The following is a 24,040-nucleotide window of genomic DNA, read 5'->3' as shown; positions in this document are numbered from 1 at the left end:
GTAGTATTTGTTTATGCTGTGTGTGTGTAATATGTTAGCACTTCCCATTCTCCAGGAGTGTCCTTCATTTTCTCATTTCAGATAAGTCAGGGAGGAGTTTGTCCAGTTCTCCTATATTAGCCCCAATGAGTGAAATGGTGTTTTGCTTCCCTCTGGAAAATTTGTGTCAAACATAAGTATTTCCCCCCCACCCTCCTTTCCCCCTCTGTGAAGCGCATTGTGTTGCCTTCTGGTATGAAATGCGCAATATAAATAAAGTTTGATTTACGCATAAGTCTATCCACCTAGGGTCTGTCTGTGAAACCATTGTAACCAAACAGGAGAGATGTCCTCTATCTTAAACAAAAATAAGCTGTTTGTACTCCAACATGCATGTATAATAGCACTGTGCTAGAAGTGTGTTGTAGCATTGGTTTCACCTATTTATTCAGTTGTTGTTTTGTATGCCTATATGTTAACAGGGTGGACAAATAGCTATTCATATCCTGGCACAAACAAACTCATATCTGGGGTTGTGCTTTGGCTGTAGATTGCTGGCAAACATTTTGCGTTGTGTTGTTAGACATATAACTACTACTGGGGCACAGGCCCCTATTCATATCCCTTATTCTTTCAAGCTTGCTGCACACAATGCACTACTAGGCTTTAGAAACTCCCCTTGCTTAACCCACTATACAACAATTCAGGGACGCAAGTTTGATATCAGATTTCAAGGACATCAATAGCTAATGCAAGTGGGCATATTTTTTTGGCATTCATTTGGTGCAAATACAGTTTTTTTGAGCTTCATGTAATATTGTTTTTATGTTAAAAACAAAATGTTTAAGTCTAAATAAGATTATCGGTAAACCTATCATTTAGAAACTTTCTTTAGTTTTGTAATGTTTTCTTAGCCTACCTCAATTCTTGTGTCCGAGTCCGACACCTGGACTTCTGTGTGCGTGCAGCAGTGGCTATTTGGCAAGCTCAGAAGAGCGTGTTGACATGGAATTCTGCGGGCATTGGTTTATGTTTTCGGTTAAACACTTTTACAAGCGTTGATTGGGATACTTTGTTTATTCTTTACGGGATTATCAATCTAAATGAATCCACTGACAAATAAAGTAAATTGTTAAAACTCAAACTTTAGATTTTAATGAGGCACAGCAGATTTAGACTGGGGCACGTGCCCCAGTAAGAAGGGTCTAACGATGCCCCTGATGTGAATCCTGCTCCTGCAGCTGCGAGGGTGAGACCACTGAGCTCTGGTCTCTAATCTCCATGATGACTATCTCCGTCTTGACGTGATACTGAAGTCACACATTTACCAAGCCTGATGCTGCAGCACATACTGCTGTCATCACCCCAGCCAGGGGCGCCGTATAGGGGGGAAAGCTAGGACGATTCTAAGGACCCCTGACTGACAGGGGCCCCAAAAAATAAATAAAAAACAAATAGAAATGATGAAAAAATATAAATATATATTTTCTTTGTCATGGGGCCCAAAATTCCTGGCGGCGCCCCTGACCCCAGCACACCATAACACTTGGCAGTAGGGAATACAGGCCAAGCAAGTGAATGAGTGAATTAATTGCCAATCTCATTACTGTAATGTGTTTTAAACAATGGGTTTCATTTGTGCAATTAAGTTACAAACGTGGGAAAATATAACTTTGAGCCAGGATGTTTGTACGTTTAAATCGACAATAAAAGAAAAAAGGGGATTTCGTCTTTCATTTTACATCAAATTTTCTTACATTGTAAATATAATAGCAATGTTTATTTATTAGAATTAATTTGTTTGGATTTTGGGTATTGCAACAAAAAAAATAAGTACATTAAATTACACAAACGTTACTCATTTGTGCGCATGACGCTACTGACGTTCTAGTTGAGTCCATCATGGCCGCGCCCATAGACCTCGAGCTGAAAAAGGTACATCTTATTTTGTATTTTCTACGCGATTAAAGATACACATGGGGTGTATTGTAAAGGTCCCATAGTAAACATCACTCAAATAAATTGTCTAATATTCTTTGAAGCTGTACAAATAAAAAGAAACGCCACTGAGGGCATGGCACAAAATGCTCGTGCATGGTACCCACAGGCTAGCTAGCTAACATTATCTAGCAGCAAACTAACATCTGATCTTGCAGTAAGATGTGGCAAGCTAGCGGTAGATGCCACGGTAGAGACTGTTCATGAATAGGCATCAAACAGCAAAGTTAAAATTACAAACTGTGCTAAACAAAAGCCTATGGTCAATGTATGATGTCTTCATCCTAACTACCTACTTTTGTAAAGTTGCTGAAGGTTAAAGTGCTAGTATAACTTACAGGACATGATCAACATAATGACTGCTGTTATTGTCTGGGTGCGCGCAGGCCTTTGCGGAGCTTCAGGCCAAGATGATTGACACACAACAGAAGGCTAAGCTAGCAGACTTGCAGATCGATCAGTTGACCCGGATGAAGAAACATGCTAACCTCACACACACGGAGATCGCCTCATTGCCAGGAACCACGCGAATGTACGAGGGTGTGGGGCGGATGTGAGTAACCTTCTCTAGACTGGTACTCAACTGTGGAACACTCAACCAACCTGTGTGTGTTCACGCATGTTTGTCCTTGCTTGGTTTTCTGCCTAAACTTTTTCGGACTCCCTGCTCCTTCTCCCCTCTCTCTCTCTCCCGCTTAGGTTCATCCTGCAGTCTAAAGAGGAGATCAACACCCAGCTCACAGACAAACAGAAAACGTCAGATGAGAAGATTAAAGAGCTGGAGGTGGGCATACAGACACTTCGTCTGCCCCCAACAGTTACACACACACACACCAGGACTCTGATTCACATTAGAATACATTTGTTTCAAAACAGTTTTTTTGGTGGGCATTTTGCTTTTAACATTACATAGACATTATTCCACATAGATCTTACTAGAAATGTGTGCGTATGATGCTAATGATATCCCAGTTGAGTCCATCATGACCACAGTGTTTGTTGCATGTCTCCACGCTGGTGTTGAGATCTTGGTTCTCTGCTGGCGCTGGCTAGCAGTCACAGTTCCAGCTTACTCATTCTGTTAATATTTGTCTGGAAGAGCAACAATGGCCCCCGAGATGTCAGCGGGTCGTCATTATGTGGGCTTGCTCCTGCCTCGCAGAAAGCTGCCGATGCAGATGACATTCAGGGGCCATCTTGATGGCATCACAGGTGACATCTTGGTGGTGAGGTAATAGCAGGCTCCTCTGTGCGGGGTCAGACAGTGAGACTGGAGGCCTGACACTGGAAGCTATTGTATGGGTGGCTAAAGCAGGTGTCATGGAGTAGTTTGTCAGGGTCTCTTCCTCACTTTCTCCAGGCTTTGAACTAGGGCCCTCACACTCACACATGCAATAACCAACTTTCATAACCACCTCTTTAGCCAGCTGCACCATGGAAAAGCTAGCAATTCCATGGCGGGGGATTTATACTGAGTGAAATTAACCAATTCACATTGGGTCTCAGGAGCACAGGGTGACTCAACGCTTCACACAGGAAGTCATTGTAGGAGCACAGACAGTAGGTTGGCCACTAATCTTCCTGCTCCTGTGTGACACGTTATTCTCTCCCCATGTCTCCTGACTCCTTCTCAGATCCCTCTCATAGCTCTCTCAAATTCAAATTTGATGTATTGGCATGAATGTCACAATATCAATGTTGCCAAAGCATCAAAAAAAAATAATCTACTAAACCTCTGGTTGTGGCATGTTGATTCATGTTGGGCAGCAAGATATGCCCTGTCTCCTCCTAGGAGTATTTTTTATTTGGATAGGACATTAAGATCTTTGAAATCTGTAATTATAGAGTGGAATAATAAATATATCTTATTTCATTAAATGGTTCAATCTCTTCTTTAGTAAGATGGTGTGTATATGTTCAATATGTATTTCTCATTTTCTTCCCACTAACCTCTGTACCTCTGTCTCCCCCCCCCCCCCCCCTTTCCTCCCTCAGCAAAAGAAGACCTACCTTGAGCGCAGTGTGAAGGATGCTGAAGACAATATCAGAGAAATGCTGATGTCCAGGAGGGCTCAGTAACACACACACACATACACACACCTGCTGACAGACACACCACACAAGCAGGCTAATACACCCACATACAATTTTACATCTATGTAATAAGTGTGTTCCCACATTACCCAAGGTGGCCACGTGTCTGTAAATCACCAACCAATTCTGCAAGCTCTTCTTCTGTTGGTCTTTCCAGGTAATAAAGTTATGAAACAGCAGAGTGTGTTATGTGTGTGTGTGTGTGTGTGTGTGTGTTAACATGTGGGAGTTCCAGGAAAAAGGTTTGAGACATCCAGAACGGTCTGAAAATCTTCTGGAATGACCTTTGGCCTATTTCACATGCATTTACATTTAGTTATTTTAGCAGCACACAAGTGTTGGTTGCATTTCCGATCAGGAGTGGATGATGGAAGACCAAAACTGCCATATTAATAAATGTCCACGTCCATGCATACATATGGAAATAAATAATATAATAAATTAATGCACATATAAATACATGAATGAGAATATGGAGCCAAGACAAAAATAATTGTTTATCCATAATTACATATTCTTTTGATTTATGCATTGATATGGACATTTCATGTATGCATTTATGCATGGATTTGAACATGTACAGTGCCCTCCAAAAGTATTGGAACAGTGAAGCCAATTCCTTTATTTTTGCTGTAGACTGAAAACATTTGGGCTTGACATCAAACGATGAATGTGAAACCAGAGATCAACGTTTCAGCTTTTATTTCCAGGTATTTACATCAGGATCTGATGCACAAATTAGAAAATATCACCTTTTTGTTCGAACCCACCCATTTGTCACGTGAGCAAAAGTATTGGAACATATGACTGACAGGTGTGTTTTGTTGCCCAGGTGTGTCCTATTACATACATTATTCAATCAATAAATACCACTGAATGTCTACACTCAGGTTCAGATTGGGTAAGATAGGTTTTGTCTATGCAGACTGTATTCAGAGGTGAAAACAACATGAAAACCGGAGCGCTGTCTTTGGGTGAAAAACAAGCAATTGTGAGTCTTAGAGAAGATGGAAAATCAATCAGAGCCATTGCAGAAACATTGGCCATAGCCAGTACAACCATTTGGAATGTCCTGAAGAAGAAGAAAACTACTGGTGTACTAAGTAACAGACGTCGAACAGGTAGACCAAGGAAAACATCAGCAGTTGATGACAGAAACATTGTGAGAGCTGTAAAGAAAGACCCTAAAACAACTGTTAGTGAGATCAGCAACAACCTCCAGATGGCAGGAGTGAAGGTATCACTATCTACTGTTCGCAGAAGACTTCATGAACAAAAGTACAAGGGCTACACCAGAAGATGCAAACCACTCATTAGCAAGAAGAATAGGAAGGCCAGGCTGGAATTTGCCAAAAAGTACAGAGATGAACCTCAAAAATTCTGGGACAAAGTTTTATGGACTGATGAGACAAAGATTAACTTTTACCAAAGTGATGGAAAGGCTAAAGTTTGGAGAAATAAAGGAACTGCTCATGATCCCAAACACACAAGCTCATCTGTGAAACACGGTGGAGGTAATGTCATGGCTTGGGCTTGCATGGCTTCTTCTAGGACGGGCTCATTAATCTTCATTGAGGATGTAACACATGATGGCAGCAGCAAAATGAACTCGGAAGTCTACAGAAACATTTTGTCTGCCAATTTAAGGAAAGATGCAACCAAACTGATTGGCAGAGCCTTCATCATGCAGCAAGATAACGACCCAAAACACACTGCCAAAACAACAAAGGAGTTCATCAGGGGCAAGAAATGGAAGGTATTAGACTGGCCAAGTCAATCTCCAGACTTAAACCCTATAGAGCATGCATTTTACCTGCTTAAGAGGAGACTGAAGGGAGGAACCCCACAAAACAAACAACAACTGAAAGAGGCTGCAGTGAAAGCCTGGGAAAGCATCAAAAAGGAAGAATGCAAAAGTTTGGTGACGTCAATGGGTCACAGACTTGCTGCAGTTATTGAAAGCAAAGGATTTGCAACTAAATATTAAGTCTTATTCACTTAAATATGTTTTAAGTATATCTGTTCCAATACTTTTGCTCACATGACAAATGGGTGGATTCAAACAAAATGTGATATTTTCTTAGTTGTGCATCAGATCCTGATGTAAATACCTGGAAATAAAAGCTGAAACGTTGATCTCTGGTCTCACGTTCATTATTTGATGTCAAGCCCAAATGTTTTCAGTCTACAGCAAAAATAAAGGAATTCGCCTCACTGTTCCAATACTTTTGGAGGGCACTGTATGTATTGTATAGCAGGTTTGATCCTCAAAGATAAGGATAATTTATTGTCATTCCAAAAACATGGTACATGAGCTGGAACGAAATTAGGTACTGAGATCCCGTTAAAACCACTCACAAATAACTAAAATACTCATCCTAAATAAATACAATAAATACAGTTAACCAATCATACACACACATAGATGCATATTAAAAGAACCTGAAAAATTAGCAACATAGTTAAGGAGATGGGAGCTCAAACTTCTAGAACAAAGGGCTGAGTCACTGTCTTGCAACCTGATCACATCATCAAGGGAGCATTGTGGGCTAAACATGCACACCGTACAAATACTGTAAACAAGATGCATAATCTGACCTCTGTTTCATGATCCCAGATACTGCAAGGGAATGGTTCACAAGTATATAACTAGTTTATTGCTAGTTAAATGTTTATCGTCTCAATTAAACAAAACAGACAAAATTGTTTTTGAGTAGGATCATCTTTATATTTTTGCCAATCCATCTGTCTCTAATGTATGCATCGTGGGAAAAACCTTTAAAACTTTTCAACTTTTCAAAAACTCTTGAGGTGCTGATTCATGTCACTTCAGCGTGTGTTGGGCTCCAGAGGATGGACAGAGCCATGACACCTTATATTAAGTGTGCTTCAGACCAGCAGAGAGATGTCGGGGTTGTGTGCAGTGACCCAGATGTATGTGTTACATGACAATGACTTTGATAGTGTCACAAGAGCTGAGTCATCAAATTATTCAAGTGCTGTCTCTCCAGGAACATGGTTGGCTGCATTCACATGTGAGGACACACACTGATATACTTCAGAACACTCATATGGATGCACTCTGTGTCAAAAATATATCGACTCTCACACACCCACACATTCTGTTCGTTGGTCTTTCACATTGATAAAGCTGTTATTAGTCACTGATCAAGCTCTTTATTAACCAGACTGAACCCTGACTCTGACTCCTCCCTGCTCTGATTGCATTCGTCCCCAAACTCTTGTCTCCTATATCCTTTTATGTCTGCCATCTTATCTCCTGCCTCCTATCTCCTCTCCTGCTTCCTCTCCTATCTTCTCTCCAGCCTCCAATCTCCTCTCCCATCTTCACTCCACCTCCTCTCCTGCATCCTCTCCTACCTCTGATCTCCTCTCCTGCCTTCCAACTCCTTGCCTATCTCCTTTCCTATCTGCTCTCCTGCCTTATATCTTGTCTCCTGTCCCAGTAGGCCTCCAAACCCAGATCTCCTGATCTGAAGGGGGGGGGGGGGGGGGGGGTAAAGTCCGTCCCAGGGCAGATGATTAACCATAGGTAATCTGTCTCCTAGCGCCCCTTAAAGCCTGACCCGTTACACACATGCTAGTTCACCCTCTCTCACACACACATGCTCACTCTCTAACACGCGTGTCAGGAGGCCAACCGAAGCACATGGACACGACAGTGGAACCCAAGGTAAACTCCTCACACCCACACTCCCACCTGTTGACACACAACCACACGTTCTGACGGCATGCCTACTGAATGACACCTTGGTGGAAATTCTTCATCGGAAATAGACTTAGCTGCCAGAATACTGTAGCTTCACAGATGTAGAACAGGCTCTGTGTGTGTGGGGAACCAGGTCTTTATTACTGCTGTAAGATTATTCTGATGGGGTGGGATGGATGGATATATGGATGGATATATGGATGATGGAAGGACGTAAATATATCTTGGGTATTGAGAGATGGAGGGATAAATAGAGTTGGGCTGGTGTGGGATGGAAGGATGAAGAGAAGATTGAACTCTTTGAGGGTGGGAATCCTTGCAGGGTAAGATGGAAGGCTCCAAATCAACTTACCATCTAATGATGATTTCCAGACCAGACGCATGTTGGGGATAAGGCAAGATAAGTTACTTGGCAGATCCAAATTTGGGGGGGGGGGGGGGGGGGGGGGCATCATAAAGGAATTATGTGTAGGGAACCAAAATGGTTATCGGCGGCACTGGATACAATTCTCGAATTTAATTGTGATTTTGCATGGTGATTACTTAACCCAGTGGTCCTCAGTCTGAAAAAAGTTCACATTTATGAAAGGAAGAAATCTAAATATAAACTTTTTGTTTGTATAACATTTTGCATTAGGCAACTTTGAAGACCAAAACATTAACCTATCCTACTGGCATAGACCATCCAAAAATCTAACTTTGTCAACTGTTTTACGACCTTAAAAATTGTGTAGTAAAAAAACAAATCCATATTCTACATTTACAGGATCTTTTCCATAAGGGGCAAGTGTTTCTCCCTTCTGAATTATTGGAAAAGCTAGGAGGGACTCTAGCTAGCTCATGCTTTTGAGCCTGTAGAGTCTATAGTATAATCTGAGTCCTACGTTATCCTTTCATTTTGGTATTGGGACAATTAGGTCTACTGAAACAGTTGACACATTTAGATGATTGGAAAGCCTATGCCTTTAATGTTAAGAGAGGCACAGGCCTAGATGATATACAGTAGTAACACATCTGTCTACCTCTTTGGCGTGTTGATAGTGTCTGTGGTTCTGGTGCAACATCGTGTGGGTCTGTGTTTGAGCAGAGATGTGTTGCAGGGGCATCGCCAGGAATTTTGGGCCCCATGAAAAAAAACTTGCAAAAAGGTTAATCATTTATGTTTGTTGTTCTATTTTTGGGGCGTTTGTCAGTCAGGGGCCATTGGAATTGTCCTAACTTTTCCCCCCTATACGGCACCCCTGGTCTGTTGTTGCATGTGTGTGCGTGGGTATGTGGGGCAGTTTTTCTCTAGAACACTTTGGTGGTGAGCCCTGACTCAAGAAGTTGTTGTGTGGGACGAGCCCCATGAGCTGGTGTAATACATTTCATGTATCATTATCTAAAGACTTAAAACATTATATTTAACAAGCAAGATACTATAGGCATTGTAAAACTCCAGTTCATAGAAGCTTGTGGAGGGCTGTACTGGCGAAACCTGAATGATAAAGCCCCTTTGTCACTGGTCACTCAGACATTCGTCTGGGACAGTCTTTGATTTGCACCAAAGGGACTGTAATGTTAAAATGACGATCACACTTTCTAGCTCACACCTCTGGAGAGGTGGTCTCATCAGTGGAAAAGGAAGGTGAACGGGGTGAACCGACTAAAATTATCATTAAAAGTTGTGTTCATGTAAATATAGTTCTAAACAGCTTTTAATGTCATGTTTGATATGTTTCTTATTTTATACATCACATTCTAGTAATACTTTCAGTGTTGTAACATTTTTATTTACAGGATTTACAGAGTTTGTCCATGCAGTATTCCAAAAATTGTATTGTATTCCCTTGTCTTGCAAAGACATTTGCGTTACTGCAACCATTGAGTAAACCGGTGATGGTCCAATTTGAATTAGTATGCATTAGGCAATCTTTCTTTCATATAGTGTCCATATTTTAGTATGCAGGTTCGGTGTATATGGCGAAGCTATATCAATCACTTCGAGTTTTGTTTAAGATACAAAGCTCCGGTGCGTTAGGCGCCTAGTTTCATTGAGCCTATATGTTGACAAGCCTCTATATTACTTCATCCTCTCCTTCTGTCTTCCCCAATGTTATAGGTGCAATATACTGTCCCCATACGTGTATCCAGGCCCACTGGAAGACTCAGGGGGGTGACCTGGTGCACCTGGTCAACCTAGGGTTGAAAAAGCGTTTCTATAATGCCCTCTAGGGTGGCAAAAATGAAACCAAGTGCCCTACTGTCTGCGATTCACATTGTGAAATATGCTTGAGTGCCCAGGATGCCCCTTAACGCAATATATGATAGTGTGTCCTCTATAAATTGTCTTAATGAGTTCCTTTATAGTAGAGAAAATGTGACGCAGTACCCTATAAGGTGCCCTTACAATGGTCTAAATGGGACTGTTCCTGTGCACTTACTTCAATGGAATAGGGTGCTGTTATGAAGTGCCCTTTATGCTGCCCCTACGTGTCCCAAATGGTGCCCTTTCCAAAGAAGACTATTAGATGCTGTACCCAACAGTCTCCCCTACAATGTGCCCACTAGGGCATGCTTTCCCAAAGTGAGGCTGTGACAACACTTGGGGTGAGAGCCCATGTCGTGCAGTAGCATCCCTTTACATTTTTACGCCCCTGCCCTTCAAACAGCCAGTCTGCCACTGTCCAAGCCCCACCTGGACCTGTGGAGAAAGACTATGTTAATTGGAAATCTGGAAATCTGGGGCAGCTGTCCATATGTCAACCAGAATATCAATATTTGGATTTGGATTAAATATGCACACGTAATGTAATAATTATATATTCTCAGTCATGCTGAGCCATTTTAAATGACTGTTCTGCCAAGCAAAGTGTGGTACAATTTGGGTCACTGAAAGGGATCTGAACGTCTGTGCTGAATCTGTGCAATAATACGTATTTCAGTGAATCCTCATTTTAGTCATGGTTATCTTTCCCCTCTTATATTAAAGCTTAGCATTTAGCTTATCAGTTAATATGTGGCAAAGTTATTTTGAAGTAATTTATAATTTTTGTTCAAGATGTGGACATCTTGCCACGAGACACTTGCCTACCACTATCAACAGAACAGTAACTGTCATGTGCCAGTGGAAGCGCTGTCACGTGCCATTAGCTCCACTGGCACATACCAGTAACCACTGGCACGTGCCAGTAGAGGCACTGGCACGTACCACTAGTTACTCTCACTAGTTACTCTCACGAGGCGCTGGCATGTGCTGTCAGGCCAAATAGTGTCCTAGGGCCAAATAGTGTCCTACCTGACGTCACAATGCCGTTCTGAAGCAAGGACGCGTCCGTCGCTATGCCGACCTTAAATTCCTGAAATATCTGTCATGGTTGCTATACTGGTTACTAGGTAGGAAGTTTTGTATTTAGGCTTATTTAAACCAGTTTATTCTAAGCGACTATTTAAAGTTTTCACTCGTTTGATAGCTGGTGCTAGCTGGCTAATTGTTTTCGTCAAAAGAATTCACTTATTTAGCATCAATTTTTAACAGACCGGGAAGGCAACAGGATAGTATTCTACCTGCGCGCGCTGCTGTCTCAGGAATGTCGAACGAGTGAAAACTTTAAATAGTAGCGTAGAATAAACTGGTTTAAATAAGCCTAAATACAAAACTTCCTACCTAGTAACCAGTGTAGCAACCATGACAGTTTCCTGCTAGCACTCGTAGATATTTCAGGAATTTAAGGCATAGCAACGGACGTGTCCTTGCTTCAGAACGGCATTGTGACGTCAGGTAGGACACTATTTGGCCCTAGGACACTATTTGGCCTGACAGTACCACTAGCCACTGTCACGTGCCAGTGAAGGCACTGACACGTACCACTCACTCCACTGGCATGTAGCACAGGCTACAGTACAGTACAGTTTTGGTTCTAACCGCTACTGGAATATCGGCCAGTGATTACTGTCACAACGGTTTCAGACAGCTCATCAAATTACGCTAATTATCAGTAGGCCTAAATGCTATGTTAACTTGATTTGGTAGTCCTACAATTTACAAATTTAAACAGTCAACAATGTTTTGCCAGATCTTCTTCGTTGCCCTGTTAATTGCAGCAATATTGCAATTTTTCGGGATAACTCCAAAAAACGAAGTTGACGTTTACCTCAGTGAGACTTTTACGTGTAAACGCGTCATCCCCCTGGTCAGTTACAGTAGGGCTTTCCATGCTGATGATAATACCTTAGCCTGTGGGGGTCAGTTTGCATACTGTGATGGTGGTTAAGTCCATATCAAGCTCCCACCCCTCGCCCCTCGGCTTGAAGCAACGGCCCCGGTGGATGTAGGTGGTATTGCATGTACGGTTAGGTTTCTCTTCCGGTCGTTTTTATTCTATTAACTCCATTCAACATTTACAAAACTATCTCCCCCAAATTTTTTTGTTTGATTCTCAAACCTGGCTCATAATACTAGCTTTTTCATAGAATAATTTTTCCCGATTTTTCACCGTAAAGCAATAAAAAAATGAAAGTCACCCACAGTTACATGCCAAACATTGTACATTTATTGAAAACGCTATTCAGGAGCTGAAAAGCACTTTAAAGCAATAAAAACATGAAAGTCTCAAAAACGGAATTTGATGGCCAAACATCTTCACAAAACACATTTACCATGTATAAACACCCACAGAAACATGTTATAACAGTTAAAACATCAAGAAAACCATTCAGCCAGAAGTTTGAAGCCAAACATAGTTAATGCATTGAAAATGCTATTCAGGAGCTGAAAAGCACTTTAAGGTCGGTGCCCTGATCAAACATATGATTTTGCTTACATAAAATAAGTATATTAGAATATGGATAGTATACTTTTAGCTAACTTATTATATACTTTTAAGAAGTATGCTTTGAAAATAGTTCACTTTTGATATACTTTTAAGAAGTATACTTAGAAAATAGTTCACTTTTAAGAAGTATGCTTAGAAACAGAAAATGGTATACATTTCTTCTGGAGTAAGATGTATGTTTTCTATTATTATACACCAAAGTCAAAATACTTTAAAAGTACATTACAGGTTGAAAAAAATGTAGATCCATCTTGTATATTCTAATTATTCATAAACATCTATTATGCATTGCACGTTGAATCTTTTTTGGTACTGAAGCTGTAACCTTAATTCCTGCCAAAACATTTTGAAGTCCTATACTCTTATTCTAAATGGACTGCATTTATATACCGCTTTTGTACCTTGCCTCTCATTCACCCATATACTCACACTTATTGACTGCAGCGAGCTACCATGCAGGGCGTCGTCCTCCCCATCGGGAGCAAGTTGGGGTTCAGAGTCTTGCTTAATGATACTTCGGCACATGGTCAGAGATCGAACCCCCAACCTTGCGATTGACAGACAACCTTCTCTACCCCCTGAGCCACAACTAATAATTATAAATTGGAGTATTAATGGAAAAAATGAAAATTCTAGTTGAGAAAGAAGCAGACAGAAGGGTTGCATTATGCATTTGAAGGTTATGCTGTCATACTAGCTGAAGAACGAAATAACGACGTGAAAAAATTAAGATAGAGTAGCTCATTGGCTGGTCAATTCCCATGATGCACTGTCACTCAGAACACATTGAGAGTAAAAACACTAGCGTCAAACACTATTACAGAAAATGCAAACTTTTTATTTTTGCAGTTTCAATAATTTGATTGACTTCATACAAAGTGATATTCTTTCCCATGATTTATTTTGACTTCATACAAAGTGATATTCTTTCCCATGATTTATTTTAATTTTAGAAAATAACAATTCTTTGAGGTAAATTAAAATAAGAAGAATGTTTTCTCTTGCCATGCACCTAGGGAAGAACCTTCTAGAGTGCCTTATCCATCCCTGGCAGTCCTCTGGACTTGTGTCTTCACATCTGGCACTCATGGCTTCCAACAGAGACATTTGATTATGTGGGTGGTGATCATATACTTTCCACATCCAGGCCTCTATTGGGTTGAGGAAGGGTGAATATGAAGGCAGGTACAAAACCATAAATCTGCAATGTGCTGCAATCTGTGACAGTTGCAAATCGGTGAATAGCAACATTATCGCAAACTATGACAACAACTTGGGAGTTTTTTACTGGCTCCCCCTGTTCTGCAGGCACTAGCTCAGCATAGAGCTGTTCTAGGAAAGCTATAAGCCTCTCTGTGTTGTATGGGCCAATGAGTGGTGTGTTGAGAAGCAAACCATCATTGGCCATTACAGCACAAAATTCGCTTTAGAGATGCCACTGTGGATCTTTGCAGATTGGGTTGCACCCTCAACCCTACCTCTCTCAATGAGAGACCAGGGTTCACAACATGGTCTTTAAGTGTAGCCCTTATTTCATCTGAAATAACAGGTCTTTGTCTTGTTTGTCTTCCTCGACGCAGCCCTCTCCCTGCCACTTTTCTCCTTCTACCAACCCGTCTTCCTTGTTCCATTTCCAAAATAAGTCTTTATGAGCTCTACTTATATATATGTGTTCAGTAACAAGTCTTAAACAACACACCTGCTTAGGATTTCAGCTGAAATTGCAATCAGCAGTGTTTGAAATGCACCAGGCTGAATTCCATTCGGTTTTGAATGTGTGCTTACAGTTTTGACAGCAGTGTGTTAGTATTTGAACAAAGTGCTGTGAATCCACAGTGTTGTGCACGTTGTGGTTAAAGCCATGGGATAAGTGTGTAGAGTTTTGAAAACTGTGTTCAAGCGATGAAAAACGAACTAGTTTGGTCCACATTAACTGCTGCTGTGCAGACTGTAGTTTGAGTTTTGCACATGCGGCTTCAGTTGTGCCACTGTCGTCTAGCAATCGAAAAAAACTGTAACAAGTCAATCACCCTGCCATCAAAAAAAAAAAATTCCAGGCGGGGAACAACAAAGTGTCTCTGGCTTTACACTTGTGTCGGCTCTGTACTGGATTAAGTTGACCCCCCCCAATTGTCATTGTATGATTCGCTTTCTGTGTGTGACCTCACCGTGTGATGCCCCTCCTCCAGAGTCATGATGTTCTGGAAGTCCCAGAGGGGTGGGGTCAGCAGACAGACAGGGTTAAGGAGACAATCGGAGAGAGGAAGGCCCTGGACATGATCTACACTATTGAGGATGTCCCGCCCTGGTATCTCTGTGTACTACTGGGCCTCCAGGTACATACACACACACACACACTTACACACTCACACACATTACACGTGCACAAACACATACAAAATGTTTCTTGCACATTCATACATGTTCACGCTACCTTGTGTGTATGTGTGTGCTTTTGTGTGTGTGTGTGTGTAGCACTACCTGACGTGTTTCAGCGGGACCATCGCGGTGCCCTTCCTCCTGGCGGAAGCCATGTGTGTGGGTCAGGACCAGCACGCAGTCAGCCAGCTGGTGGGAACCATCTTCACCTGTGTGGGCATCACCACTCTCATACAGACCACCTTCGGAATCAGGTACCAATATGTGTTTCAATATGTGGGTGTGTACATGTGGCTGTGTGTCAGCATGTGTTTGTCTGTATGTGTCAACATGTGTGTGTGTGTATGTGTCGGTATGTGTGTCAGAATGTGTGTGTGTTGATGTGTCGGTGTGTCAGTATGTGTGTGTGTGTGTCCGTATGTGTGTCAGTATGTGTGTCAGTATGTGTGTCAGTATGTGTGTGGATGTGTCAGTATGTGTGTCAGTATGTGTGTGGATGTGTCAGTATGTCTGTCAGTATGTGTGTGTGTGTGTGTGTAACCTCGTCTCTTCTCCAGACTGCCTCTGTTCCAGGCCAGTGCGTTTGCGTTTCTCGTCCCAGCTCAGGCCATCCTGGGGCTGGAGCGCTGGAAGTGCCCCCCTGATGGTCAGTCCTTCCTCCATCCCTCTCTCCTCTGCATCCTTCCTCCATCCCTCTCTCCTTCCTTCCTTCCTCCCTCCATCCGTTTGTCTCTCTCCATCCCTCTCATCCCTCTCTCCACTCCTCCCTCCCACCATCCCTCTCTCCATACCTCTCTCCCTCTCTCCCTCCATCTCTCTCTGTCCATTCCTCCATACCACTGTGCCTCTGCCCCTCTGTCCACCCCTTCTTCTCTCCATCGCTACATTGCTCCATCCCTTCCTATCTCTATCTCATCATCCCTCTGTCTCTCCAGCTTCATCACTAAACCTACATTTATGGCTTCTCCAATAAGTCTTCATTACAGAAGACTTCTAATTCTAATGTTGTTCCACAGAGGAGATTTATGGGAACTGGAGTCTTCCCCTGAACACCTCCCATATATGGAACCCCAGGATCAGAGAGGTGAGTTGGGCCACAGCACACCGGCCAATGACAGGCCTGTCTTTTCTGACACTCATACCCAGGAAGGGAAATATCCATCTACGCCCTTGTTGAATATATGAAGTATAAGTTTCCATTGATGGCCCAGTGGATTGCGGATTTTGTAGGAAGTAAATTGCTCATGTACACCAATATGGGGCCAACTTTGGGTAACTGGGATGACAAGATTTGCCAAATTCACCATTTAAATAGATGTATTTTTACATAATTAGCTGTCATCATGTGCCATTTCACTAGATTAAAGTAATTTATGCATATTAGCTAGATTATGTTTCCATTGCTGTGGGTGATGAGTTACCACTGGTCCAAATTACTGAGGTACCACCATCAAATCCTCCATATTGTGATGATGTCGTTGTCTCAACCATGTGTTCAACCTAGCAAACCCAAACCCCCTGTCTGTCCTCCAAACCCCCTGTCTGTCCTCCAAACCCCCCGTCTGTCCCCCAAACCCCCTGTCTGTCCCCAAAACCCCCTGTCTGTCCCCCAAACCCACTGTCTGTCCTCAAAACCCCCTGTCTGTCCCCCAAACCCCCTGTCTGTCCCCAAAACCCCCTGTCTGTCCTCCAAACCCCCTGTCTGTTCCCAAACCCCCTGTCTGTCCTCCAAACTCCCTGTCTTTCCTCCAAACCTGTCCCCCAAACCCCCTGTCTGCCCCTTAAACCCCCTGTCTGTCCCCCAAACCCCCTGTCTATCCCCCAAACCCTGTGTCTGTCCTCCAAACCCCCTATCTATCCCCCAAACCCCCTGTTTGTCCCCTAAACCCCCAAGTGACCCTTTCCCTGCTCCAGATCCAGGGGGCCATCATCGTGTCCAGCCTGGTGGAGGTGCTGATGGGATTGGCTGGACTCCCAGGCCTGCTGCTGGACTACATCGGCCCGCTCACCGTCACTCCCACCGTGTCCCTCATTGGCCTGTCTGTTATCACCACCGCTGGAGACCGGGCCGGCTCCCACTGGGGGCTGTCTGCACTGTAGGAGGACGCACACACACACACGGCCACACAGAGACAAATATAGACATACACACACACGGCCACACACAGACACATAAACGCACACACACTTCATATAAATAGTGTAAGATCTTTGTCATCTCAAAATGTGGCACTTGCAGAACAACTTATTGTGTCTGTTTTCTTATTCTCCTCCCCAGGTGTATCTTCCTCATTGTTCTGTTTTCCCAGTACCTAAGGAACTGGCCCCTCCCCCTGCCCACCTACACCAGGAAGAAGGGCTTCTCAACCACCAAGGTCCACATCTTCAAGATGTTTCCTGTAAGGACTCACACCACACAAAGTGGCGGTCTTAGCACATTGTGCGCCCAAGGCAAGTTTATCACTTGAAGAAATCTTGTGCCGTCACCTACGCCGTCAGCCCACGGAACGAGCACCGCTACTAGCTGTCGGCGGCAAACGAAAATGCTGCACGGCACCGTCTCAGCAAGCAGCGGTGCCTGCAGCAGCCTGAAGGGCTTGTGCCCTTGTGCCAATTCCCCACAAACTGAAATGATAAATAAGAGAAAACCGCGTGCGCCCGCCCCCCACGTGACATGAAAAAATGCCGCCCCGGGCGGCTGCCCAGTCTGCCCGTGCCTAAAACCGCCCCTGCACACACAGACGTACACATACACGCAAGCACATAAACAAACTCACGCACGCACACAATGAGTTAACAGTGTTACTGGGTCACAGTAACAAGAATGTCAAGTTAAGCAATTGACCCTGCTAATAATGGGATTTTATATCTGTGTTAAAGTGTGTGTGTTTTGTGTATGCATGTGTGTTTATTTATGCTTGTGTGTGTGTGATAGATTATCATGGCGATCATGTTGGTGTGGCTGGTGTGCTACATCCTCACCCTTACTGATGTGTTGCCTAGCGACCCTAGTCGCTATGGATACAAAGCTCGCACAGATGCCCGCGGTGACATCATGACCTTGTCACCATGGTTCCGGGTCCCCTACCCCTGTAAGACCAAACACACTGCCTACATACACACCCTGCACACACACCTCTTACGCATACACAGATACATCTTGCACACACACTCCTTACACACACACCCCTTACAAACACATCCCTTTACAAACATCCCTTCTATGTCCTTGTGATAGGCCAGTGGGGGTTGCCGACAGTGACTGTTGCCGGGGTGCTGGGAATGTTCAGTGCTACCCTGGCGGGCATCGTGGAGTCGATTGGAGATTACTATGCCTGTGCCCGCCTCTCGGGGGCGCCACCACCCCCCGTACACGCTATCAACAGGTGCGAGTTTCTGGTTTGTCACTGCATTCTATTTTACCATGTTATGGTGGGTTTTATTTGACTAGTTTGTTGTGTGATCTATTTTGTGATCATATTTTTTTGTGTCACATTGCGTCATGGTAATGTATGTAATTTGTTGTTGCTGCAGAGGTATCTTCACAGAGGGGGTATGCTGCATCATCGCAGGACTGCTGGGAACTGGTAATGGATCCACCTCTTCCAGCCCCAACATAGGTGTGCTGGGGATTACCAAGGTAACCAAGCCCCACCCCTCTGGAGTAAAAAAATGTGTGGAGTTCTGCCACAGATACACCCAATCACATGTCCTCGCTCTTTTCACCAAAACCAATCAAATCACTTTGTATTGTTCTGAGAGAGCTTGGCCTAGACATCAATGTCAGAGAAGGAACTAGAACCTTTAGAGAGGAACAAAGGATGGGAGGACCTTGATGCATGCCATGCTGTCTGAGCCAGCTATTGATTACTGACCTCAGGGTTTTATCCTCTCTCTCTCTCTCCTCCCCTTCCGCCCCAGGTGGGCAGCAGGAGGGTGGTCCAGTATGGGGCAGTCATCATGTTCCTCCTGGGCACCGTGGGCAAGTTCACGGCTCTCTTTGCCTCCCTGCCCGACCCCATCCTGGGGGGCATGTTCTGCACTCTGTTTGGTAAGTGGTGGAACATAAAAACAGCTACACACTGGTCCAGAGGGGTTGGAACATGCCACCTGGGGGTAGAACATAGCACCTGGGGGTAGAACCTGGGGGTAGAACATAGCACCTGGGGGTAGAACCTGGGGGTAAAACATAGCATCTGGGTGTAGAACATGCCACCTGGGGGTAGAACATAGCATCTGGGGGTAGAACATGACACCTGGCGGTAGAACATAGCACCAGTTACATACTGGTCGACAATTACTCTGCTCCAGTCCGGACCCTTTTGAAATTGGAAATATAATTTCATCCATCTCGCCTCACTTGAACAATCTTTTTTGTAGCAAGGAACTGGCACTCTACTCATCATCTCCCTGTACCCCCCTACAGTTGTTCCATGTCCCCTCCATGTAAACACAGAGAACCATGCATGTTTATGGAAAGAAGCTCTTGCCGGCAGTGTTGCCTATCCACCACCATGGGGCAGTGTGAAGACAGACAACTCCCTTCTCAGTCTCAAAATGAACTCTCAGAATATAGTCATATAGTTTCACAAATTCGATACTAGCTACTTTCCTGTATTGTGTGTTCAACATTTTTGCATCCTTTGTGTGTTTACTGTGTGATTATGTATCCATATACTTGTGTGTGTGTCTTGACTGTGTATGTGTCCTGACTGTGTTTGTGTGTCCAGGTATGATCACGGCAGTGGGACTGTCCAACCTGCAGAGTGTGGATCTTAACTCCTCCAGGAACCTCTTCGTTCTCGGCTTCTCCTTGTTTTTTGGCCTCATGCTTCCCAACTACCTGGACACACACCCTGGCAGCATCCAGACAGGTGGGTCACACGCACAAACACTCATACAAAGGCAGCACCCGGAAGGTGGTTAGACCTGTGTTATACCTGGGCTGGGCCAAGGTGAGATGGAACTTGATAACAGCACGTGTATATTTACAATACAACATAAAATAATCAAGATATGACCAATCAATCAGTGACTCCATCATGGTTTGGTTCCCTGTGGACAGGAGTGTCAGAGCTGGATCAGATTCTAACCGTGCTTCTGACCACGGAGATGTTCGTAGGTGGCTTTCTGGCCTTCGCTCTCGACAACACCATCCCCGGTATGACGGCTATGTGACCGACCTGGCTGCTCCAGTTAACACATGACCAACATGCACACACACATGCACACACACACATAGATATGCAGAGGCATGTGCTCACACACTTACACATGTACACACACACAAAGACACACCCAAAGACACACACACACACGCACACACACACACACACACACACACACACACACACACACACACACACATGAAGCCAAGCTGATCAGAGTGGAGTTATCACTTTCTGTCTGTTTGTTGGTGTTTGTCTATCACATCACCAAGGAACACATCAATCACTCACAGTACAACAGCTGTTGCCCTTGACTACCACTGTTTGTTTTCAAGGTGGTCTGTGTTGTGTGTGTGTTGTGGGTTGGGAGGGATTGGGGGGAGATTGTGCTTGCATAATATGTATTGGCTGTGTATAAAGTATATGGTACACTTTTGTGTGTCTGTTTGTTTGTAGGTCTATGTGTGTGTGTGTGTGACCCATTGTGGTTGTAGGTCTGTGTGTGTAACCCAATGTGGTTGTAGGTCTGTGTGTGTGACCCAGTGTGTTTGTAGGTCTGTGTGTGTGTGTTTGTGTGTGTGTGTGACCCAGTGTGGTTGTAGGTTTGTGTGTGTGACCCAGTGTGTGTGACCCAATGTCGTTTGTCGGCCAGGCACGAGGAAGGAGCGTGGCCTGTTGGACTGGAAGGCAACGGTTGCCTCAGAGGGCTCCTCTGCCAGCCGGGGCACCTACGACTTTCCCGTGGGGATGGGCTGTGTCCGCAAGACTGGCTGGCTACGCTACCTGCCTATCTGCCCCAGCTTCCAGGGCTGGGGGGACCGAGGCGGCCACAGGTCCAGCCTCCAAGAGGAGGTCGGCAAGGGGACTGGTGGGATTGCGGAGGGGGCAGCAGCAAACACAGACACCTCAGCTAGTCTGACATGCACTAAGGTGTAGCTAGCATGTTAGCACGCTAGGCTAGCCTGACCTGCACAAAGGCAGCCTGTAGCTAGTGTGTATGCATGCTAGCCCAGCTTGACCTGCACCAAGATATAGTTAGCGTGTTGGCTACCTACAGTAGCCTACTGTAGGTAGCGTGTTAGCCTGTTAACTTTCTGCACTCCTTTGCCTTTACTGTGACTCATAGTTGAAATGTCATAATATTACTTTTGAACACTGCTGTATTTTCACAGTCTTTTACTTTAATGACATGGTATTTATTACAGATTTGAAGCTGTATTTAAACTGTATGAATTTATAAAAGCAACCACAAAACAGTGTTTTTGTTACTGTATATCTTTATTGTGTACAAAAACAAGTAATTAATGAAATGTTTTAATTATTTATGATCTGTATCAAATGTGAGGATATTGATGATACAAAACAAATGTAATTAAAACACTTTTTTCAGTGTAAATAGTTGTTTACATTATGAACAAACTACTTAAATGAAGTTGGCAAACAAAAAATGTTAGCAAGCAAACACTGACATCCTGTCTTTGTAAAAACACAGTTGTGGATCCTTACAAAACATTTCACTGTGAAGTAAAAACATGAAATTGTTGAATCAGTAAATTATTGAGGAAGGGGAAGTACTGTGCAGTATGATAGTATGACAGTCAGGTAGTGGGAGGGTGAGCAGCTGTCTCTCTGGGGTCTCAGGTCCTCACTCAAGCTGCTCTCCTCCTCTCATAAACAACGTGCCGCTATAGCCAGCTATGCACCCAAGCTGCTAGCGATAGATGGAGGAGTAATGCTGAGATTTGAAACCATGAAGCTTGGTTTCACATGCTAGTGAAGACCTTTAGGACGATTGTTCGAGACCGTTGAAGACAATTAGAGACTGGGGAAGATTGTTGGAGAGTGTGTGATGAAGGCTAGATCCACAGTACTGTTGTCTTGGTGGTCAGAGAGGAGGAAGAGGACATAAGATGTCGATTGTGTTCTGCTTCAGGGTGCATTGTGGGGTAACTCCTGGGCATGGGTCTGGATGGAGATGGGCAGACACTGGGGGGCAAACAGTGCAGGGAAGGGAAAGGAGGGGTAGGAGGGGTAGGAGGGGAAGGGGATGGAGATAGCAGCAGGGGCAGTGGCAGCCATGTTGTGCTGGGGCAGATAGACCTCTATGTACTGACCCGTTTCTGGATCAAACAACATCTTACGCTGAGGTTGAGGGGGGGTGTCCACAAGGAAGCACCGACCACTCTCTGGGTCCAATAGCATGTGGCGGGGAGAGCGGCCATAAAGATGGGCGGCGGGCAACTCAGGGACGTTCCCCTGCCCCCGGAGCTCTGTGTTTGTGGCTGGGAAACCCTGTACACTGGACAGGAAGTGCTGCTGCTGGGATTCCAGGGTGGCCATTTTGGCTCCCCTTTCTCCGCTGTTTCCACTTACTGTTGGCTGAGATGGGGAGAATGTAACTTCTTTGTAGCTATCTGGAGGTTGATGGGGCTGGAAAAGGACAGGGGCCTGGATATAGCTGACTTTCCCCATGTGAGTGTGCAGGGCTGGGTAGCCCAGGGGTGTGGGGGTCTGGAGGGCCTGGTAGCCCAGGGGGCTAGGGGTGTAGAAATAGGAAGAGAGGATCTGCTGGGGGGGACAGCCAGGAGTGGACGAAGGAAGGTATCCCAGGAGTGTGGTCTGAGGCTGGGATCTGGGGGGCTGGTCAAGTCCCTGGTCAAGTCCCTGGCTGCTGGTGTCTCTGGTACCAGAGCTCCCTGGCCCAGACTCTGGCTGGTGCTGGTATGCTACTGAGGAGGAGATGTAGGATTGAGCTGTATATGGAGCTGAGGAAGACATGTAGGATGGAGGTGATATCTGTTTGTTGGTGTCAGGCCCGGCTCTGCTTGGCTGGCAGCGCTGGGGGGCTGGGGTGCCCTCACTCCTGGGGGGACGAGCAGGAGTCAGGGGTGTCGACCCGGCATATCCCTGATTGACGATTGGCTGGCTGCCTCTCCTCCCAAAAGGCAGTGGGAGAACCTGGAAGGCGGAGTTTGTAAGTCCAGTGTTTGTAACCCTGTTATGTGATTGGTTGAGAGGGGTTCTGTTGATGTACCCTCTGTAGTGAGAGACGTGTTCTGGGACCTGCGTCTTTGTTACTGGGGGCGACACCTTCCTCACGCCCAGGATGTCACGCAAAGGCTGTTGATTGGCCGACGGGGGGCTGTCCTCTCGCCCAATTCCGGCATCTGTAGGGGTATTTCTGAAGGGAAGGTTGTAGTTGGTCTTCACCAGGCTTCTCATATCTCTGACCATGTGAACTGGAGCCATACCTTTAAATACCCCAGCAGCCCCCTGGACACTGGCCCACTGGCCTATAAACCTGAGATCCCCTGTCCCTGCTCCTGCCATTGGCCCAGAACCTAGCCCTGCTCCAGTCCCTATCCCAGACCCAGCACCAGTCCCAGCCTCTACCCCAGATCCAGAACCAGTTCCACTATCTACCTCCCTCCCCTCTATATTCCTGCTGCTCCAGCCTGCATCTGCCCCCTGCAGCTCTGCAGGAAGAGTGAGGAGGGGTTGCGGTTGCTGTTTACTGTTCCCTTGGCACCCTCTCTGGCATTCCCCCTCCTTCTCTCCTCCTCTGTTTCTCTCTCCATCATCCTGTCTGCCCTCTGGAGCCCCACGGGTCCCCTGGCCTACACACGTGCTCCTGCTGGCAGATTTAGCTGAGTCACAGGATAGTCTTGCCCCTGAGTTCCAGTTAACACACTGCTTTCCTGCCTCCTGGTGTCTCAATCTCTCTGCTCCCTCTTTCTCTCTCTCTCCCTCTACTTCTGTCTCCCCATCTCCCTCCCTCTCCCCATCTCCCTCCCCCTCTCCCTCTATCTTTCCAGCAGTGTTGGCTATTTCAGACCACCTCCTCCCAGTGTTCTGATACCGACACCCTGGAAGGCTGC

At 44.9% G+C, this 24,040-nt stretch overlaps 2 protein-coding genes across 3 annotated transcripts; both read left to right on the top strand.

Annotated features, from left to right (window-relative positions):
• Positions 1-1,826: 1,826 nt before the first annotated feature.
• On the top strand, positions 1,827-4,250 carry pfdn1 (prefoldin subunit 1). Of its 2 annotated transcripts, XM_047043141.1 has the most exons (5): positions 1,827-1,914; positions 2,364-2,530; positions 2,677-2,761; positions 3,077-3,208; positions 3,973-4,250. In XM_047043141.1, exons 1-4 carry the CDS (start codon positions 1,882-1,884, stop codon positions 3,176-3,178), a joined length of 387 nt encoding a protein of 128 aa, XP_046899097.1. In that variant the 5' UTR covers positions 1,827-1,881; the 3' UTR covers positions 3,179-3,208; positions 3,973-4,250. The 2 variants fall into 2 exon arrangements, with proteins under 2 accessions (XP_046899097.1, XP_046899098.1); XM_047043142.1 differs by lacking the exon at positions 3,077-3,208 and having other exon boundaries at positions 1,828-1,914.
• A 3,442-nt stretch (positions 4,251-7,692) lies between these two features.
• On the top strand, positions 7,693-21,253 carry slc23a1 (solute carrier family 23 member 1). Its single transcript, XM_047043322.1, has 15 exons — positions 7,693-7,765; positions 14,805-14,951; positions 15,091-15,248; positions 15,552-15,640; positions 16,011-16,078; positions 16,909-17,090; positions 17,273-17,393; positions 17,930-18,086; positions 18,233-18,380; positions 18,529-18,634; positions 18,916-19,045; positions 19,725-19,868; positions 20,060-20,155; positions 20,815-21,099; positions 21,230-21,253. The coding sequence occupies exons 1-14, from the start codon at positions 7,742-7,744 to the stop codon at positions 21,096-21,098; spliced, it is 1,854 nt and encodes a 617-aa protein (XP_046899278.1). The 5' UTR covers positions 7,693-7,741; the 3' UTR covers position 21,099; positions 21,230-21,253.
• The last annotated feature ends 2,787 nt before the right edge of the window (positions 21,254-24,040 follow it).

This window comes from Hypomesus transpacificus, chromosome 20 (assembly GCF_021917145.1).
Source record: "Hypomesus transpacificus isolate Combined female chromosome 20, fHypTra1, whole genome shotgun sequence".
NCBI lineage: Eukaryota > Metazoa > Chordata > Actinopteri > Osmeriformes > Osmeridae > Hypomesus > Hypomesus transpacificus.
Note: the sequence above shows the minus strand (reverse complement) of the source record. Positions and strands in the feature narration are given on the sequence as shown.

Bases quoted from the DNA above. Each gene is read 5' to 3' on its own strand.
- slc23a1 (XM_047043322.1), top strand. From the start codon at position 7,742: ATGGACACGACAGTGGAACCCAAG. The intron at 7,766-14,804 runs GTAAACTCCTCA...CCCCTCCTCCAG, and splicing joins ACACGACAGTGGAACCCAAG to AGTCATGATGTTCTGGAAGT. The intron at 18,635-18,915 runs GTAACCAAGCCC...CTTCCGCCCCAG, and splicing joins GTGTGCTGGGGATTACCAAG to GTGGGCAGCAGGAGGGTGGT.
- pfdn1 (XM_047043141.1), top strand. From the start codon at position 1,882: ATGGCCGCGCCCATAGACCTCGAGCTGAAAAAG. The intron at 2,531-2,676 runs GTGAGTAACCTT...TCTCCCGCTTAG, and splicing joins TACGAGGGTGTGGGGCGGAT to GTTCATCCTGCAGTCTAAAG. The intron at 2,762-3,076 runs GTGGGCATACAG...TTTGTCTGGAAG, and splicing joins AGAAGATTAAAGAGCTGGAG to AGCAACAATGGCCCCCGAGA.